At 40.1% G+C, this 22,254-nt stretch overlaps 1 protein-coding gene across 1 annotated transcript in view; it reads left to right on the forward strand.

Annotated features, from left to right (window-relative positions):
- The window catches only part of grik5 (glutamate receptor, ionotropic, kainate 5), a 29,466-nt gene extending 18,696 nt beyond the window's left edge, over positions 1-10,770 (forward strand). The window contains exons 13-19 of the mRNA XM_029503934.1: positions 289-398; positions 670-843; positions 2,254-2,419; positions 4,173-4,398; positions 6,677-6,805; positions 8,176-8,342; positions 9,636-10,770. Of these exons, the coding sequence (XP_029359794.1) occupies positions 289-398; positions 670-843; positions 2,254-2,419; positions 4,173-4,398; positions 6,677-6,805; positions 8,176-8,342; positions 9,636-10,259 (1,596 nt within the window). The 3' untranslated portion in view covers positions 10,260-10,770. The remainder of the gene's footprint in view (positions 1-288; positions 399-669; positions 844-2,253; positions 2,420-4,172; positions 4,399-6,676; positions 6,806-8,175; positions 8,343-9,635) is intronic.
- Positions 10,771-22,254: the final 11,484 nt, after the last annotated feature.

Here is a 22,254-nt window from a genome sequence, read left to right on the forward strand (position 1 = left end):
GCTCTGTAACTGGGTAACTGTGGCAGCTTTACATTGCTAATGAGTTTTTGGTACTCAGCCAAATATGCTTCGGCATCAGGCATTGTGAAACAGAGTGTTTTTGGATTGTTGCATTAGCTCACATCAGCACTGCAGGTTTACAGCGTGTGTGTCGTGAGGGACACTGCCCTCCTGTGGTCTAAAAGGGATTTACTGACTTCAAAGACATGACACCTCTTTTGCACAAAAATTGCCTTGTCTGTCACTGTCTGCCATCCTAAATCTTCCCTTCTCTTTAATTTCTACCAGGGTCGGAAGCCAGGTTACTTCTCGTTCCTCGATCCCTTTTCTCCAGCTGTCTGGCTCTTCATGCTGCTCGCCTACCTGGCTGTCAGCTGTGTGCTCTTCCTGGCTGCAAGGTCAATACATTACATCACACACTGTACTGATAATCTGCAGCGCACATCTGTACTCCATCATCATTTATCTTGTTGAACACGAGTTACCTGTCACATATCATATATTGGAATTTTTTTTATTTTTTTTTTTAACCTTATATGACCTCCTGCAGACAGTTTGACAGGGATCGAATGACTGATTGATGGTGACTTGAAGGATATGACAGATGTCCATTACTGTGCTTAAGACTGACCTCCAGGTCATTCCCCTGTACCTTTGTTTTCCCAACAGGCTGAGCCCATACGAGTGGTACAACCCTCACCCGTGTCTGCGAGAGCGCAGGGACATGCTGGAGAACCAGTACACGCTCGGAAACAGCCTGTGGTTCCCTGTTGGAGGCTTCATGCAGCAGGGATCAGAGATAATGCCCAGAGCCCTGTCTACCAGATGCGTTAGCGGAGTGTGGTAAGTTACAGAGTAGCTGAGTTACAAATGTAAAAATAATTATTCAAAGAAGATTTTGTATATACAGTATCTCCAAACATTTCTGGATTGGCACTTCAAACCTCTGACAAATATAAAATGCTGATTAATGACACTATGAATGTACTATGTGCATGTTGATATAATGATAATTGTACAAACAAAAAGAGAAGCAAAGAAATGCTGAACGGTTTCAAATAATAATACAATATAACTGCAATAAAATTAATTATGATGCAGTAAAATGAGAAAACATAGTGAAGTAGACAGTAAAATTACAGGCAGTAAATATAGATTGGGTCACATTTGCCCTTTTAGAAATTCGCTTTCTACTAAATTGGCTACCTCATTTCTTAATCAGAAACTTTCATTTTTCCTTAAGCTTTCTCGTTTAGTACATCTACTATGTAAGATAAGGGCATTTTTATTTTGTGATTTAGGCTTTTAGCTGACACATAGCTCACAAGTTTCAGTGTCTACCCACTAGCTCTTCATACAAACAATGAAAAATGCTAAGCTCACAGAAAAGTCGCCTGATGATATTTCTGTGGCAACAGAGCAATGGTGGAAAAGGCATGTGCTGAAAAAGAAATAATAATCACTGGAAGCAAAGTAGATAAAGGGAAGAGGAAGACAGGAAGAGCAAATTACACCGCATTGAGCAACATATGGGATAGGGGTTATTATTAAGAAAGGAGAAAGAACAAGATGTTCTAATCAACGAAAGTTTTAAACAAAGGCCACATTAAGTCAAATCAAACTGTGATGTTTATACTGAGGTATCAACCCCTTTTCATACTCAGTCTTTTCATTGTGGTTAGTGCAAATCGTGAAAAAACATGTGATTCATATAAACACGGGAATTTGCATGATTTTCACATCAGTGAGATGAACAAGAAATATCTTGTTGTGTCTCAGATGTCAAAAATAAATGCAGTCAAATAAGCAAATTTTTTGCTGTGACCCCTCTTTGCCATCAAAACAGTGCCAATGCAGCTTTTCTAGGGTCTTGGCAGGTGGGTTGGTCTGAGCAGTTCGGAGTGTTTGCCACAGTTGTTGGATTGAGCTTGCCTCAGTGTCCTCGGTGTCTTCACGTAATCCCAGAATAACGGATGTTGAGATCAAGTCTTTGTTGGGCCAGACCATCTGCTGTAGGAGCTGTCATTGAAGGCAGTTCCTTATGACTCTGGCTCCTTTTCATACAGCAAAATGAATTAGCAAGTGATCACGTCCTTGATGGTGATGCATGATGCATGTGGCTCCAAACTGCCTAAAACATCAGTGTACTAATGTGTATGGGTCTTCAAAATGGCATGTACATTACATTTTAGCCTTATTGCACATCTTTGCTTACCTTTTCCACGCCTTTTCTATCACGTCTCCTCCTCACAGGTGGGCATTCACCCTGATCATCATCTCCTCCTACACGGCCAACCTGGCGGCCTTTCTGACCGTCCAGAGGATGGAGGTTCCTATCGAGTCCCCAGACGACCTGGCTGACCAGACTAACATTGAGTATGGCACCATCCATGGTGGGAGCACCATGACCTTCTTCATGGTACGACACGCAAATGAAGCTCTGATTCGTATGTGTGTCGTGTAGGTGTTGCATTGCTGAACGCTCTTCATAACAACCATAATTTAAAAAAGTTTTTGTGTTTGCGTGCCTTAGAGTGGTGTAGTCTTTATGTCTAGGACCTAAGTGAATCATTTTCCTCATATTTGCTGTTGTGTCTTCAGTTCCTCCATTGTTTTCTTTATGACTCTTATGGCTATGTTTGTGTTAAGAGGCCGACTGCCTGTGTTTGATTATGAGAGCGCTTCTGGCATCTGTGTTGGCATCTGTGTTTGTCACAAAGTGTGCGCATGTGTCTGAATGGAGGGTGTGTAGGTGAGTGTTTAAAAAAAATCTATTTGTTGATTTGTGTGCATGCATAGGAAATGGCTTCATGGTTTATGGTTTATGGTTTGTTTTGAATTCTTTGAATTCTTTTAGTGAGCGGTGTTTGCCTACACAAACCGGTTTCGATGCCACAGCACATTACCCCACGAAATGCCTAATCCACACACACCCCAACAAACACATCATACACACAGATGCCACCCTCCTCACACACAACATGTAGTCGAACGCGTCAAACATTTAATCCAGTTTTAGAGTTTGCCGTGTTTTGCTCAGTGCTGAACCACCTCATGTGGGCTGATTTACCTCCATCTGTATGAAAGGTGATGCATCAGCTCTGCCATGAGCGAATAATTCGTTGCCTTGATTCACCTCAGTTTTTTTCTGTCCTTGCTCCTTTTCTCTCAGTTTGCCCTTGATATGTTACTCTCCTTGTCATTATTCACACTGGATTCTCTCATATCCATTTAGATTGTTTATTGTTTACATGTTTATAATAATAATAATAATAATAATAATAATAATAATAATGACTTTATTTGTATAGCACTTTTCATACAAAGGGAAATGTAGCACAAAGTGCTTTACAATCAAAGATAAAGAAAATAAAGATCCCCCTTCCCCCCGCCTCTACCCCGTCCACACACACAGATCACACAAACTCACAAACTCAACACTCAGGTTAGATCATAATGAACCGAGGAAACGCAGGAGATAAATTCTAAATAAAACAATAACAAGACAAATAAAATAGAACAAAATTAATATATATATATATATACACATATATATATATATAAATACATAAAATAGAATAAAATGAAATAAAATATCTAAAAATGATTACATTAAAAATTAAATTAAATTAAAAGCCAGACTAAAAAGGTGGGTCTTAAGTTTACTTTTAAAAATATTAATATTACATGTCTCCCTCAGATCTTCAGGCAGGGTATTCCATAAACGGGGGGCATAGTAATAAAAAGATGCCTCACTGTATGTTTTGGTTCTAACTTTGGGTACTGTTAAAAAGCCCCTTCCAGAAGACCTGAGGGCTCTGCTGGGTTCATATGGTAAAAGCAAGTTAGATAAATAAGAAGGAGCAAGACCATTAAGAGCTTTATAAACCAATAAAAGAATTTTAAAATCAATTTTAAAACGCAATACAGTCAATGCCAACACCAATGCACAGACTTTAAAAGCGGTGTAATATGAGCTCTTTTTCTTGTCTTTGTCAGCATTCGAGCGGATGAGTTTTGAAGTAATTGTAGTTGGAAAATATTCTTTTTAGGGAGACCATAAAGAATCTCCATTTTTTTTCTTAAAACACAGATGTCAGAGCATGTTGGGCGGCTCCTAGAGTGACTTCTGTAGTCAGTGTTGAATTTCTCGTCTTTTCGTCCGTCTGCAGAACTCTCGTTACCAGACCTACCAGCGGATGTGGAACTACATGAACTCTAAGCAGCCCAGTGTGTTTGTGAAAAGCACAGAGGAAGGCATCGCCCGCGTGCTCAACTCCAAGTATGCCTTTCTGATGGAGAGCACCATGAATGAATACCACCGCGGCCTCAACTGTAATCTCACACAGATAGGAGGCCTCCTGGACACCAAGGGCTACGGCATTGGCATGCCACTGGGTAATAACTCAAAATTACAATTTCTCAGAACTATTTTCACTATATTTAATTATATAAAAAAAGTGTAAAATTCACATACATGTATATGATATGATATGATATGATATGATATGATATGATATACAAAGAGTATGGACTAAGACTTTTATTATTTCTGAGCTACTACTATGTCATCAAACAAGTAAAAGATTGAAACGAATCGTAAAAACCCAACCAAAAGGAAATTACATGTCCATGCAGTTTAAAATATTGTAATGAATGTAGGCATCGCGTTGTAGAGATTGAAACATCAATATTGATTTTATCTTGTCTAATTCACACCTCAAATGCTCAATTGCCTTTAGTCTCTTTGACTCTGATGACTTGCCTGAAGGTCTAAACCTGGAATTGACCTCATCAGCAGTTTAAAGGCTGCATATGGTCCCAAATATAGCTGCCATGGCGTTCATTCGACCTGTGTTTTGTCAGTAAAGGCCTGAAATCAACTGTAACACTGTGAATGTATCACTGATCCTTTTTTGTTCCAAACGCTGCTGTAGCCTTTTATTATACCTGTGCCATACAGTACCTCTTACATGAAGGGAAAAGAATAGATTATGGTAGTAATTGAAGTAGGGATATATATGTTTCAGATGTTTGGTTTATGGAGTTCCATATCAAAGAAATGGCTGTGACATGTTACTCAAATTTTAAACCAGGATCAGAAATGTGAAGTAGCTCCCAGAGTTCTGTGTTTGTGATCCATTAATATGAAGCAACATCGCTCATTAGACCGTTTTGATGCCCAGAGAAACACAGAATTCCAAAAGAAAAATGAAATAAAAGAAAAGAAAATCCATGTACATCTACTACAGAATTTTGATTTTCTTAAGCCCCCCCTCACTTCTTCATCTCATAGCTGCTTAGATTCACCACGAGGCTCCATTGTGTAAGCTCTGACCTCTAGACAGGGAATCACCCTTTTGAGGGATTGATCTCACGGTGTTATTCATGCATTCAAGTCCTCTTAACAGTCACCTCAGACATCCAGCTCAAACATCGTCTACAAATGTAACAGGGCTTCTGTCATGGTGTGAGAGGAAAACAGTAACACTGCAAAGAACAAGGAGTACAAATTACTCATATTCCTGGAGACAGAAGCATCATAACCACCATATAACATAGAAGTTAAGCCTTCTTCATGTAAAACCTACTGATAAAAATTCTATAATTTATAACACAAATAACGTGTAAATGCTACTTTTAAAGAACTTGCTCTGTAATATTTGAACTCAAGGTTGTGTCCATTCACAGAAACTGAATTTTGTGATATGCCGTCATTATTCTGGGAGCTACTCTGTAGCCCCCAGTAACCTCTTTGAGAAAAAGGTGTGTATTAAACATGCTTCGCTGGTGAACAGTTACAACATGAGTTTTGGCAGAGAATTTGACATCCCATGAGCGAGCATGTTTGATGAGAAGTTATCTTTGATCCAAAACGGTGCCCCTCGTCGAGAAAAAGAACGATAATGTCAACTGGAAGAGGCACAAGCACCTGCATGAGATCGATTATGCTAAACAGAGTTGCAAAGCAGACACATCTGATGACATATCAGAAATGCACAATGCACAACAGCTGTTGGGGGTGATATTAACTCAGAGGTTAGCAGATGGTTGTGTAGATAGGAGGTCGGGGGCTGTATTATTGTGTGTGTGTGTGTTTGAGATGATAGGAAGTGATTTATAGCATCTCACAGAGGATGGCAGCTAGCACTGCTGTAGGACAGGTTATGGTGCTCATTTATATTTTAGGGTGATCAGCTTTAGTGGTGTCTTTACATTAACTGCATCCCTGCCACTCTTATAAATTCACACAACACTGAACATGCTTCCTTCCTGCAGGTCACGGCTCTAAAAAACAACTGTAGAATATCTGTGAAAATATTTGTTTGCTGAACGACCTATTTAATCCTCTACAGTGTCTTGTTCATAAGTACTGTGCTTCATACGGTGTCTGACCAGCAGCTGTACCACTGGGCTCTGTCTGGGTGTTATCTTGCTCTTTATCTCTCACTAATCCTCTCTTTATTCTCCGCATAAGATCACTCATAGGCATCTCAAGGCTGTGACAGTAATTCTTGCCTTTCTTGCCTCTGCGCCCTTTCCCTTACATTTTTCTCATTTCTTTTTTTTTCTGTTCTAAAGTAATAACTCTCTTGGCTGGGCCTTTTTTTTTTTAACCCAATTTTTTCCATCCTCTGCCACTTCCGCTTATCCTTGCTTTCTTGTCATTTGCCAGGCTCTCCGTTCAGAGATGAGATCACACTGGCCATTCTCCAGCTGCAGGAGAATAACAGGCTGGAGATACTGAAGAGGAGGTGGTGGGAGGGAGGCCAATGTCCCAAAGAGGAGGACCACCGTGCCAAGGGTCAGTTGACTGCAGCTGCCTGTCTCTGCACCCTTCTTTTCTCTAATGTCCGCAATAACAGTCTCTTCGCTCTGTGCTACAGTGCTGCTAATGGCTCGTGCCTAACCTAATGTCCTTGTGAAGGATGCTTAGTGCAGTCCATACTTCCAATTTTCTCCTGTTTGTCTCTGGTTAAGCGTAACAGGAATTTTATTAGAGGTGATGATTTTCTATATGTGTGTATGGTAAATGTTTATGCACGGGTGTTAGGTTTGCATAAATGAAAAAAGACTGACTGAAATGAAAAAAAGAAAATGTTTTAATAACGAGCAAAGAACTACATGCCCGGTTTTTCAGCATCACTGAGCATCACTAAGTATTTCATGGCATCATAATTCTGGTACTCACTCAGCTGCGTCACCGTAGGTCAAATAAATTTGTTAATTGATTTTTTTGCAATTAGAAAAGCACACCATTGATTTGTAAGCATCTAAGTTGGGAAAATTAATGGTGACATTTGAAACGATGGTGAAATTATGATATTTTTTTTTTAGGAATAAGCTAAATACTGTAAACTGTACTTCCCGTAATGCAAAAAATATCTAATTTCTATAATAATTCGCTACAATTTCCTTGCTGGACTTTAAAAAATGCTTTTGAAAATTTTACTCCAAGCCCAACACAACATTACAAAAGTAATTCTACAACTCTTCTGTTCTTTCAACGGCAGACGAGTTACATGAGAAGATTAATTCCACTCAGTACAGTAAATGTGAGGCCACTGCTGGTTATATATTTTTTACAAGGTTTTTAATTGCCACAGTGACAGAGAGATAGGAAAGGGAGAGATAGAGAGAGGGATGTCATGTAGCAGAGGGCCACAGGTCAGACTCATACCTGGGCCGCAGCAGTAGGACTAAGCCTTAATGCTATGCACTCCACTAGGTGAGAAATGGGTGCGCACCTGGCTCTGTCCAAAGGTCACAGAATTTGGCTCTCAGTACTACTAAAGCTCACTAATGAGCACACTACATCTATTTTGTGTAATCTGTAAAAAAAAAAAAAATTTGAACTTCTCGGGGAGTCACTTGCTAGAAGTAGTTTTTAACATAACCCCTCATAAAACCTCCAGCTGTAAAGCTGAATGTGTTACCTTTAGGAAGACTGCTTTGAGTCTTCAACTGCTTCTGACTTCTCTGACTTCATTTTTATTGAGCCTCTCCTCTAAGGCACTTTCCAAAATGGTGGACTATTCCTTTATTTGGGCAGCTAGCAGAAATCATTATACAGGCTGTGTAATCGGCCCTGGAATTCATAAATTGACTTTGACTTGTAAGATGCCCCTTAAAGATTATGTTTACTCATGTGCATTAATGTCTGCCCACTCTCAGGTCTTGGCATGGAGAACATCGGGGGCATCTTCGTGGTGCTGATCTGCGGCCTCATTATTGCCGTGTTTGTGGCCATTATGGAGTTTGTATGGTCAACACGCCGCTCGGCAGAGACTGATGAGGTATGCCCCCATACCTGCCCTCGCCGATCCCACAGACACACCCCAGTAGGTTCCCATGGCATCCCGCCAACCCTTTTTATTACGTTGTTTTGTGTGTATATTGTGTGTTTTTGTGAGAGAGTGTGTAGAATTTTATTCAGCTGTTGTCCCCATTCGATATGTCTTTGTTTATGTGTGCAATAACATTTGAGGTTCGATGTGTTACGTGCATGTCGGATGAGAGGAATGGTGGAAGCGTGCAGCTCTGAACTGCTGTTGCGTCTAAAAATGATATAAACAGATGTAGAATTTGATTTCACTTTGCATGTAAGCCTGTTATGAAGTCATTGTGCCTCTTTAGTGTTCGGTGTTTAACAGTATGGCAGTCAGTGTTTGTGAGCTAAACTTGATGGTACAGATAAGCAATATTGAGAAATGCCAATATTTGCTTGCATAAAGAAGTAGTGTGATCTTTTTCCCTGGCATTAAATGTCATGATGTATCTTCTTTTACATGCCTCACATGTACGCTGGTATTCTTCGTTTCCATTCTTGGATTACCTCTTCCCATCTCACTGTGTGTCTCCCTCTGTCTCTCTCTCTCTCTCTCTCTCAAACACACACACACACACCTCCTGTCATTCGGCCATCAGTGTCTGTTCTCCGATAATGAGTACTGTTTCTGTCTATGTGAGCACACAATTTTTTATTATAATTTCAGTGAGAATGTTGTTTGTCTGTAGTGGACATGTTGATGCATTTTGTTCATCACGTGTGTAAATTACAGTAGTCATACTGTTGGAATGAAGAAAATAATTTATGGGTTGGTGTGTGTGTGTGGGCGTGCGTGTGTCAAGGTGTGCCTTTGTGTATGTGCCCCTGAGTTTGCAGGCCTGCCTGTCCGTTCATAGTGCATAGTGTCATAATGAAGTGCCCATAAACTAAACAACATTTTGGTGTTTTGTGTGTTTGGATTGTAATAACTCTCTCTGCTCCTTGGATATTCTCCCATCTCTATCCATCTCCACATCCTCCCCCATCACCTCCTCTCTTTTTGTTTTCCAACCATCCCTCTGTTTGTTAATGTCTGTGCCTTCGCTTCTCCTGCGACTCTTCCTTTACCATGCCTTATTGTGTGTTTTCCGTCTCATTCCTTTTTTTTTTTTTCTTTTTTTTGCTTTTCCTTTAATTCTTTTTTTTGCTTTCCCTCTGCTCTCCAATTTATGTACTGCCTTACCACTGTCTTGTTCTGCTGCCTGCCTACTTTGGCTGTGGCACCCCTCCTACCTCTGCGCCCCCCTTCCTTCCTTTTTCCTTCCCTTCCGTCTCTTCTTCTTTCCTCCTTCCTTTTCTTCTTTAGGTGTCTGTCTGTCAGGAGATGATCACAGAGTTCCGAAACGCCGTCTCCTGTAAGAAGAGCTCCCGTATGCGCCGTCGCCGGCCCCTCAGCAGCTCAGCAGCCCTGCGCCACCCCACACGCATAGCTCTGGGGGCCCCTCGGCCCCTGCGTCTGGTGCGGGAGATGCGCCTTAGCAATGGCAAGCTCTATAGTGGAGCTGGCCCCCTGACAGGTGGAGCTGGAGGAGGAGTAGGGGGGACCGGGCCCTCAGACCTGGGTCCTGGACCACAGCGGATCCTTGATGATCCGCTGGGAGCCAACACCACCCCTCCTCCACCAGCCCCCACCCCTGTGATGCTGCCAGCTCGCAGCTGCACCCACGTGAGGATCTGCCAGGAGTGCCGGAGGATCCAGAACCTGAGATCAGGCATTAGTATAGGATCAACCTCAACAAGGATACCACCTTCATCAGCCCCCCTTCCCAGGCTACCCCCACCCCCACCTCCATCTTCATCCAACACAGACAGTGAGGGTGGAGGGGGGCCCAGTCCAAGGAGGCTACATCACAGCCCCCCACCTCATACTCCCAGACCTCTTCCACCTCCACAGAACAACACCACAGACCTACTGGCAGACCAGGACTGAGACCAAAATCAGCGGGTGGGGCGAGAGAGGGCCGCAGCTAGTGAATGATGTGACGGATGGATGTTTATGCTGCTGACAGAAACACTGGTGATTTCTTCAGCCGAAATCGACCAGAGGACAACAGAGGGGGAGTATTACAGGGAAAAAGCTCAAATGGAGAATGAGATGCCCTTCAAAAGGAGAATTAAAAGGGAAAAGTGAAATCCTTTCTCCAGTTGAGCTTGACACTTACAGACACACAACTGGTGACATGCACAGTGAGATACTGAACAGTTCAAGCCTCAGTTGTGGACTCTGAAGAACAGTTCTGCTCGGACAAATGTGAGTGGAAATGCACGACTGGATGATGGCTTCCACTGGCTTCCTTTTCCTCTCCTTACTCCCCTCTGACTTCAAATTTAGATTTGAGGGCACTGGTTTTCTTCCACAGACACTTCCCTGGAAGCTACCTGCCCCTCTAGTAAAATGAAGCCTTGTGTTGGAGGACATACTCTATCTGTATGTGATTTAAATCAGCAACTAAAAGACTACCAGAGATTTATTTCTTGTTTTGTTTGTTTCTTTATTGTCTCTATCATTTTGTTACCATTGTTCTAAGTGGGAATTACAAAGTTAAACAGACCATGTGTGACAATATGTTGGATTATAACATACTAAAAAAAAAAAAAAAAACTGAATATGGCGCAAGAGTTTTGTGTCCCTCCCTGTGCCCCATAGCTGCTTTCTGGGTGATACCTGAGAATGTGGGGAAAAAAAAAAGACTTAAAAGGCAGCATAATGCAAACAACAGCAGTGGAAACTCTCGGCCCGCCTTTCCTTAGTGTGTGCGTGTGTGTGTGTGTGTGTGTGTCGAAATCTGTGCTTTCTGTTAGTCTGTCGGTAACTACTCACTGTGAGTAGAGACATGTACTGTACCCAGCAACAGCAACCTTCTACCAGTGTTAGAAAATCAGCTACAAAGAGAGAGAGAGGAGGAGAGACTGAGCGAGGGCTTTGAAATGTGAAATTAATGTCCCTTGTTATCCTGGGTAATGCCTGCCAAGCCTCTACTTCTTCTTCACCTCTGTTCACACAGCGTAAGAAGAGATAGAGAGCACGGACAAGGCAGAGCCAGAACGGAAAGATAGAGAGCAGCAGAACGAGAGGCGATAGAGAGAGTGTAAAGGACACTACCGGATTTGAATGAGAAATCCCTAACTGAACTGCTTCCATTATTAGATCTGTCCGGATCTTTTAATTCTGGGCATCTTTTAAGGGGCTTGTTAATGCGCCAGGAGGCTGTAGCTGCAGTTCTCTGTTCAACAGACAGACTTGGCTGTATACTGTAGAGGCTCCTACCAAAGTGATAGACTCAACACAGCCTTGTCAATATTGTGTCAAGCTTTTGATTGCCTAATTACTCCCCTCAGTGGCTGGGGACACATTCAGGAGGTGGTTGAAACATGCTGATAAATAAATTTAGCAGAAATACATGTTTTTCATTCCAGACTGGGTCGAGATTTAGGTCTCTTTTAATTATGTGGTTTATGTTACAGCCATCTAAAACCATCTGAACACATCAGTATATAAGCTACAGTGCTTAAAGGAGTGAACTGCTGGATTGCAATGTTGAGCATTTTCACTTTAAATCTGGGGACACTTCAAATTACTGCTGTTGATCTCTCCCATCGATTCCTGACCTCCAAAGTGATTTGGGGAATGAAAGTCATTTTTCACAGACTTGCATCAGATAACTGATCTGCCACTGTGAATGTTTTGTCATACATCTGGATTTGTATTTCTTAATGTCAAAAAATACCATGAATAGATCACAACAGCCTGTTTTTTTTTGTTTTTTTTTTTTAGAGCTGCCTCGTAAGTAGCTGAAGCCTGACGTACTGTGTTCCTCTATGCCAATTTGATGCCTAAAGTCTCTCAGCGCTCATTGAGCTGCCACGCTGTGGCATGTTCAGTCACTGCCATCTACATAAACCATCTTCCTTTGAGTCAGTCCCAAATACCCAAATAGCATCCTGTTACCATGTTTACACACAAGCATATTATTCCGCAGCTGAAACGCGTGGTGAGAAATACACTTTTTAATCCTGTTTGAATAATGTTTTCTAAAAACTGTAGAGCCCAGCTGTTGGGGGAATATACCTTTTCAAAAAGGAAGAAAGGAATATGACTGTGTTTTGAATTAATATGTGTCGGGGGAACAAACGTTTTGGCTGTGACAGTAAAACACCTATCAGGAATTTGCAGTTGCATCATTTCCTCTTGGATTCATCTGATTCAATCCAAGCTATATGATTTTTGTGCGTTGCAGCTGTGTTTTCTGTGATTTGCCACCATGATGAAAGGGTCCCTGCAGACGCAACTCCATCCTGCTAAACTGCTTATTCAGTGTGTTTTCGTTACTTCATCTACAATATTTATCCCAGAATCATGTGACAGGGTATCAATGTTGCCTAATCAGTTCCTAAAATATTCTGTTTCTGTTTTATACCACATAAGAGTATGGCTGGATACACGCTTTTGCTTATAATTAATGCATATTTGTTCCAAAATGGCATTCTGTTTGAAACACTGACATCCAAGATTTTAGAATTGGCTGATGTAATGTTCTTAATGCAAGATGTTGCCAAATTCCCATCAACCCATTCATATTTGCTGTTCATCGTGTGATTGCCTGACAGCAGAGGTTTTGAATGGCATTCTTTTCAGCTGCTGATTCTCAGTTCTTGAAAAGGGAGTTTCATCAAAACATTTCACTTCATTTCCTAGTTTGGAATCACAGTTTGTCCCCTTATCCTCACTTTGTAATCTCTGGAGAGCCCTGAGTCTCCCATGTTTTGTTTACATACCAGCTGCTTTCTTTATCAGTGACGCTTCATGCTATCATCTGCAATCGACTCAAAGTGCAGGATCAGCTGGTGCAGCAGCGACAACATGATCCCTGATCTACATTCAGCAGTAATACAAATTTTTCAAGGTAACATTCAAAGTCGCCAATAGAGGCAATCCAGGATTGTCATTCTGACTAACATTGCATTGCTGGAAAGAAATTATACATTTTGCAGTGATGCTAATTTCTCAGCGCTGTTGTGAATGATTGTTGAACATTGTTTCCAAACAGTTGTTTGTTATTTCCCTGAACGATGGTGGTGAGCAGAAGAAGGCCTGAATTTGACTGACAGGGGGGAAGCACGGCGGCGTAGCGGTTACTGTTGCCCCACAATGGGAGGTTGTGGGTTCAGTTCCCCGGCCTGGGCGCTTCCTGTGTGGAGTTTGCATGTTCTCCCCGTGCTTCCGTGGGTTTCCTCCCACCGTCCAAAGTTTAAGTTAACTGCTGACTCTAAACTGTCCGTAGGTCTGAGTGTGAGTGGTTGTTGTCCTGTCTGTCTCTGTGTGTTGGCCCAGTGACGAACTGGTGACCCCGCCCTCCCCAATGTGAGCTGGGATGCATCCTGGGAACACATAAGCGGTAGAAGATGAATGAATTAATTTGACTCACTGGTTGGTTTTTGTTTTTGTTTGTTTCTTTGTTTGTTTGGCTTTAATTTGTCTCCTTGTTTTCTTTGGTTTGTTCTGTATTTGATTTCACCAAACTTGATATCTGACAGCATCTTATAGCCATGAAGTGGCTATTAACAGCTTTAAACCATCAACTGGAAGCATTTGTAATCAGCAGAGCATTATTATAAAAGGGAAGGGAGGGTCACAAAACAAATTCAGACAGGGTATCTAAACAGTCATGCATACAAAACAAGCTTTTTTGTTTACTTTTATGTTCTTTTCTTTGATATTTTTTTCATATTTCTATACTAGTGCTAAATGGATTATTAAAACTGATGATGAATATTATGATTAAATTGTTGTTATTATTCCTATTGACGAGAGAGGTTCTATAGTGTCGTTGTGGGCGAAAGGTGGGCGATGGGAGGCTTCGGGATGAAAGTACAATGTTCTTCAGACAGATCGCCCAGTTGTTCAAACCTATAGACACACCAACTTCTTTTGGAATAAAAATATTCAAACAGCCCCATGGTGATACGCGTCTTTGCTTTGTTAAGTTTGGTTGAGGTGTCACTGCTGCATTTCAAGATGAATCAGAATCATTGTAAAATCATTACTTGTTTATGAAAGTAGAAATAATCACAAAGTTCTGGTTGACGTTATAAAAATTTTGTCATTTCTAAACTGTGTAAGTGTTACTGTAAAACATTTTGGCACGTGTGGTAGAAGAAGCAACTTATTTTATGTGATCCCAAGAGCCCCAAATATACTTTTTTAAAATGATCACAAGCATATAAAGTTTGGAGCCACTTGTTTGATGTATATAATATTAGTTTGAAAACTGATTCTTGTTTTTGAGGTTTGGAAAAAAAATGCAGAAATTCTGCAGCAGTCGGCAGGAAGGAAAAGGTTAGGGTTACACACAGACATTCAGAGTTTGACAAATGCTCAGTTGGTGTTTTTTCAACACCAGTTTTGTAAAACATAAGATGATCTGTTGACGGCTGTCAGGATATGTTGAGTAAGACACAAAAATACCCAAATACAATGTGAGTGCATCAACTTTTGTGCGTGGGTGAGTGTTTTTCCCATCCATCTCTTTTTTGGATTGGAGTATATGTGACATCTTTATCTATGCTTGGGTTTGGAGGACTGTATCGTATCTGGATGGTTTGAACTAGATCAAACCCTTTGACAAAGAAGAGGCGTCTTTACTGCATTTAATCATCACAGTTCCCATTAAGTTGTTTCGTTGTATTTTGTGTCAAAGCAATAGAACAAACAAACCAAAGCCTCACACACCGCTGGACAAGCTAAGTCTGACAGACAGAATAGCTTTCGAACGTGAGCTGATTTAAATATTTGATATAAATAGTGTGACTGACTGTCTGACTGAAGATCTTAGTTGGGATTTATAGTGCTATAATAAATCTTTCCCACTTAACTTCCTGTATTATCTCCCAGTCTACAAAATATCATGTGCGTTAATAAACCAGTAAATTCTAGATTTAAAAAATTGCTTAATCAAGCTTCTCCAGTGACGTCTAACATGTAGAATGATGACCAAATAAATATTAGAGACTCATTGCAATTTCAAATTCTTGTTGTCTGTAAATATTGGCCTGGTTGCTTCTGATAGTAAAGTTAAGTGAAGCAAGTCAACTTCGGCAACTTCAGCGAAAAAACTAGAAGAAGAAAAAAAATTTGTACCATCTGTTCAACTACCCTTTTTTAACCAGACCACTGTCTGGTTTTGGTCTGCGATACAGTATCTACAACAGTGATTGATAAACATTAGTTCTAATCAATTTGAATCAAAATGTCTAATTTCAGCTTTAGTTTGTAGTCTGTTGGTTGGAGAAATGTGTTTTCACTATGAAAAGGTGTGATAAACACTTTTTACTGCTTTCGGCCATTTTATGGACCAAAACATTTATAATAAGGAGTTTTATTTTCAGCACTAATTGTGATCCTCTCCTGAATGTAAAAGTGGTTATAGTGACATAACCATTGTTCATGGTTCATGGTTTTCTTTTCATCAAATCAAAGCCTCTGTACAATACACAGACAAGAGAGGCTTTAATTTTTTGAACTATCTTGGTGCCATCAGGGTGGTGTTTTCTCTCAATTATGGGTGGAGTTCATTTCCTTAAGACTTCATAAAAAGCCCCCATTGGACTGTACTGTCTGAAAAGCAGAGCCTTAGAGGAAATTCAAGTCTCTAAATAAAAAGAGTGCGCCTAACAGATGGCCTCTGTATGATATTTGTTTTAGTTTACACCTGCATGATGTAGCAATTGTAATTGTCATGAATTTATTTAAATACATTTGTGAGCCTTTTTTTTTACTGGTTTGGTTTTTACTTACTTCTTTGACATGTTTTGAGCCATGTGACCAATGTTTATTTGCAGAACAGTGGTATTTTATCGTATTGTTTGTCCTCAGAGACTCATTTGGTGGTAAAATCGTGCTACTTGGTGGATGCAGGTTACAGCAGCTAATTTCCAGTAGCACAGCCGTGACGCATGTCTCTGCTGTTTCATTTGTCTCAGATAACATGCATACATAGCAGACCCGTCACAGCACTTTCCAATCACACAGCACATCTATTTTATATATTTCCTGTCATGAGAGTCATGTGTGAGAGATGTGAAACTTCTGATCAAGATAGTTTGAGGAAAACGCACAACTTTAATACAGCCGCTAACAAAGTTACATTCTACAGAAAGGGTTGAGGTAATGAACAAAACTATACACTTCTGTCATGGCTGTCTACAGCTTCGACACTTTGCATGCATTTCAGTCATTGCATTAAAATCTCTTAAGCCCAAACTTGCACTCGCCTTAAAAAGATTTTGAGATAATATACAAAGTGTTTTGAAGTGTTGTTCTGATAACACACCGGCATTATCTCGCACCTTCACCCTGCACGCTGTCGGGAAATTATATGGATGATTGCAATTTCTGAGGCCATATTTTGTCACCGTTTTACATTAGGCAAGTATGAGCATGAGACTGCAACATCCTTAAATATGGTACGGCTGGTTGATTCATACATTTCACAGACACAAAGGAGACACAGACGCGTGACTTTGACAGTGAGCAGTGCTCCACATAAAAGACACAAAGGTGACATTATACGGACTGCGTCTCTGATGTTATCTATAAAATCAACTCAAACCTGTTGACTCTAAATGTGACGTGAAAATGCTAAGTTACTGACTCAAAGGAAAAGACACATATTTGTTTCAAAATGTAATAAATACCCAATTAGTCAATCCTAATACCTGCAGTAAAAAAGTAATGCAGGCTTTAGTTACTTAAAAACAAAGACATATGATACAGTTCCCCATTTGTGCAACCTTTCTTCTTTCTGTCCTTTTGTGGTTACCAAAAAAAGGAACTGAAACTATGTTGGATAAAATTCAATGTCATTACAAAACAGCACCTCACTTGGAGCACCTACAATGTTGTATACAAGATTAGGAGTCCAAGATTACATCTATATCTGTAGGAAATTACAGGTTTGATTAAGCCTGTAATTTCCTACAATTAGGTATTTATGTACTGGAACCGTTAAATTTGATGGAGGTGGATATGTTCCAACTGTGATGACTCAAGCCTCCCTAACACACGGCAGGTATTTTTTCTGTTTATAACTTTCCATCTGCAGCCTCATCAGTTCAAAAGGCCAATTTAGTTCCTCATCTGACACATGCAAAACTGAAAACGTTCTCGTAAGCCTCGGGTACACCCTTTGAACCCTTTGAACTAGTTTTAGACGTTAAGAAGCTAAACCAATACTGAAAATTGAGAGCATTAAAACGGCTAAACATCATCGCCTCAGAGACACGAGCAGGGCCAAAGCAGCTAACAAGACTCTTTGTCTTGTTATTTAAGAACTGCACCGCTGCAGAAAGCTACGTTCAGTCATTCAACACGTCTTTTATATCTCCTGTTGTGAGGCTATAGATGAAACGTGTGTCATCCCTTGGTTTAGCATGGGCCCGCGAAAATGACTATGTGAGAGCATAAAGATGAAGACAAAGGCCATCTGTGGATACATGTCCAGATAATTTCTCCATTTGATACAAAATTATGACAGAAGCCATTATTTACCCTGATTTGGGCTGCTGACCTAAAACAACCTTGGCGTATGTGACATCGGCATCCATAGTGTTTGTGTTTTGGTTGGTTGGTTGGTTGGAGGAGGGTGTTGCACAGCTGAATGGTTTGAACTTAACATCAGAGTAGACCACATCCTAGGAGTAAGAGAGAGAGAAAACTCACTCGCTCATTTGTATCATCACAATCTTGCATGTCAAAAACAGCAATTATTTCTTTCTTTTATCGGAGCCAAAAAGTGAATAAACATAATCTGTCTTAAACTTCTTCTGCTTGAATTCAGAGATGTAGCTTCCAACCAACTCTGAGCCCACCTGGTCTTTTAAAACAACAGATGACCTGGCCCCGCCGGCTGCCATATCCCCTGTATCAGAGAGACAGACAAACTATTCAACGAAAACAAACACAACAACAAACGCTATAAAGTCGGCCAATGTAAAAGCTAAATTAAACAGCTGTTCAGAAACAGACTCAGGAAAAACTTTTGTTCCTACCACAGAAGACATGATGTCTGCATGAAGAATCACACCTGAGTAAAAGGTCAAAAGCACGGAAATTAGTTTTTCTTGTATAAGAAAACCTGATGGATGTGGAAGTTTCCTTCCAAATCTAAGAAACTACAGCTGCAGCTAATGATTATACTAACTATTTAAACTGTAAGAGAAAGGAAACTAATGTTTCTTTTGTTCAACCACAAAACCACGTCTGAAAATATTTGGTTTACAATCATTTAAAGCAAAAAATAAAGTTTACACTTGTTCATTATGTCTTTACTTGAAAAATACTGGCTGGTTAGGGCAGCACAGGTAGTCAGGTGGTTAGCACTGTGGTTCAAGTCTGACCTGGGGACCTGTTCTGCATGAAATTCTTCTCTCTCTCCCTACTTCTTCTTCTTCTTCCTGTTAGCTTCTCTGCCACTTCCTGTTGCTGGAATTAAGGCATAAAAGCCCCTCGCAAAAAAATACTGGCTGGTGACCAGAAAACATTCTGTTTTAATTACACTGAATATCCCTGTGTGACTAAAATGTGACACTATACCAAATCAAGTATGGCAACATTGTTAACATTTTGAATGAACTCCACTCAGAAGATACAAGCCTGCATAAAACAGAGCAAAAATCCAGGAATGCAAGATGGAAGTTAAATATGTGAATAGATTTCAGCAATCCCTAATACAGTTTTGCACCATCACAAAAATTTTAAAAACTAGATAAAGATATATATAAGAAAAAGATTTTCTACAACCTGAATTGTGTACTTGTACAAATATACACATCAGAGACACGCACCTTTTAATGAACATTAGGTAAACACTGGCTGCCATGATTCCAACAAGCAGCAGGACAGAAATCACCACAGCAGAAATGATCCCTGGTGATGACGGCTCTGGAGAGGAAACATGACTGCGGTTAATCTGGCAGATTTCTACTAGATTATAAAACCCCGGCTCTTTGGGAGCAGTAACAGACTTATAATGCTTGGCATCATAGCAGCATAAATTCCTTACATACTCACCTCGGACAACAAGTTTGGTTGTTGTGTCAAATGAACCAAGTGGGAAGGTTGAAACAGAGCACCTATACAAGCCTTCATCTCTCTTTTCAAGATCTTTAATTATCAGTGATTGTTCGTTAATCTCCGCTTTTCCCTTCAGAGGGGAATCATGAAACTGAGCTCCAAACTGGCTACTAGAAACAACTATTGTTATTGGCTTTCCGTCTGGCTGCAAAAGGTCCCACTGACTCTGTGTAACATTGACTTCTTCTGAGCTTTGGCTGAACTGGCACGTCAGGGTGACATCTTGCCCAAGATACCCCGTCACCTCATTGTCCTGTTGGGCCTCCAGAACTGAGGGGGGGAAAAAAGGTGTTGAAACGATTTTCACAACCTTAATTTTAATCATTTTAAATCAACATTAACCATCTGTATTATTCCACACCAAATATATCTGCAATCAATCAGCCAATGAAAAGTGAAGTTTGCACTACCTGAGAGCAATGTGACATACATCAGCTTCCCAATGAAAGGTGCTTTGTTGCAGGTTTTCATTGTGTGCAACTACAAAAAGCGGATAAAAAGCAGAAATGCCTTTTAGTTCAACACAACAACCCCCCTTCTTAGTAATTATTCCAGTAAACCTGCTGCTAAAAACTAGTGTCAGTTTTAGAAGTTCTGACAAAGAAGAAGGAAAACTTAAAACACACACAGCTGACAAAAACAAGAGGAAAAAGTGACTTTCTCAGCAGGAAGGCGTTCTGAAGTGATCAACAACAGCACGGCACACAAACCAAAATCTCAACAGTGAGTTTACTCACCCAAACATCCAAACACACCAGGATCCCACCGAGCTGTGCATCTGTGTGACAAAATAACAGACTAACCTCACCGGGGAGGGAGAACCAGAAAAGAGATGTCCCGATCCAGTGAAACAGCGACACCAGGCGGCCAGGAGCATGTCAAACTGTTGCTTCTGTAAGTTGGTGTTTGATTTGATTTGATTTGATTTATTTATTTATTTATCTTAAAGAGAAAAACAAAAAAAAAAAAAAACATACAGCAATCTTCACTTGAGAAAAAAAAAAATCTTAAATGCTTTTATGGTCCTCCCTTTACGTCCATTCTACTTCTAAGAAATTCTACCTCTAAGAAATTCCTATTAACTGAGCAAACACACACATATAAACCAAAACATGCATACATACCTACATAACATCTTCATCCACACATGTCCACCTTCACTCAAGATTTTTGTCCTTTGGACTGAAAAATCCTTATGTTGTTACACCAGAGTCGTCCGGACTGCAGTCTAAAGTTAAATCATATTCCCCTTGTCTGCTTGAGAAAAATCTCACTAAGTTCTTTGACAGTATTTTTCTTTGTAGTTTGAGCAGTTTTAAACTTAACCAAATCCCTAAACTGAAGTTCTTAAATGTTCATGTTCATTCAAATGAGCTCTTATTTGTTATTTATTTGCAAATGCTTTGTTGAGGGCATTTTAAAGCAGCTGGCCTGTCTTTGTTTTGTGGTCTGGAGTCGGATGGTTTCTGGACGTCCTTCATGTTTGTCACTCAAATCACACTCTCTCTCTCTCGGCTTTGTGTTGCAGCTGCTTTCAGGGCAGATTTTGTGGGTTAATGAGTTTAAATTAACAGTGCAGGATATGAAGGTATACACATTTACAGTTGGCTACATATTTGTAATTCTGTGCCATGTTGTCAAATCAAACTCATTTATGTAAATCACAGTGAACAAGAGGCGAGGAAGCCATTTATCAATTTATTTATGATGGTTCAATCATCGACGTCGAGGTTTATTGTCCACGGTCATATTTTACCCTCAAGCTCCAGCGTTTCTACTTTCCATTGTGAGTGATAAGAACACTTTATCTTTTATTACTGTGATGGATTATCAAATACTATACTGTATTATTCAGCTTCATTTATAACTGCAATCACACCAATAGCAGAGCTGGTAGTAAACCACAGCTACATTTGAAATGTTCTTAATGTTGAACGATGATTAGCCAATAAAAACAAATTTGGCACACATATGCCACTTCATCTCAGATGTAATGCCCACAATTTTATTTTTCATAATAAAATGCTTGAGTGAAGCACTAAATTGTTTCTCCACTGTTATCTGTCAGTCAAAAGTACAGCCCATCTCGCCTCACAGTGTGAATTATGATTCTTGATGATGCCAATGTTTTGTAAAAAAAAAATATATATACAAAAAATAATAATAATAATATTTATTTGCCTCGCACCAGTAACCACATGTCAACTTTCCTGTGGGAAACAGCATCTCACAAAATGACGTACAATTATCAGCTAAATCAGCAGCTAAATCAGTTTCAGGTGTTGAAAACGGTAATCAGGTCGAGGGTGCAAAGCTTTGGTTGTTTCAGTTAGTCTATCTTGGCTTGTTGAATCTGAATAACTGATCCACAGGGCAAGACAGGAAAATGTGCGTGGTGCATTTTCTGTCTCACGCAGTGTTAAGTTGTGACTCAGAGTTCGAGACGTGAAACAGCACTATGGCAGTGTGACAGGAAGTCCAAAAATAAAAAGGAGAAAAAGGCATTTGGTATGTATGACCCGTTTTGGACATTTAACTTGTGTTTACTGAGGCAGGATGTTGGAATAGTGGCTGTAGCACAAATTATGAACCTCATACGGTAACTTCCAATGCATGAAAATGGTTCACAACACATCAGCGTTGAATAACAATGAATACTGAAAGTTTCAGTGAAGTGAATCAATCTTTTACTGTGTTGATAGTGTGCCTTCAGTCAGAGACCAGCCCACGAGACATTTTTCAGATTTTAGGTATTAAAAAGTTATTTCAAGGATAGAGAAAACATACATTTAAG

This window comes from Echeneis naucrates, chromosome 6, assembly GCF_900963305.1.
Source record: "Echeneis naucrates chromosome 6, fEcheNa1.1, whole genome shotgun sequence".
NCBI classification, from domain to species: domain Eukaryota; kingdom Metazoa; phylum Chordata; class Actinopteri; order Carangiformes; family Echeneidae; genus Echeneis; species Echeneis naucrates.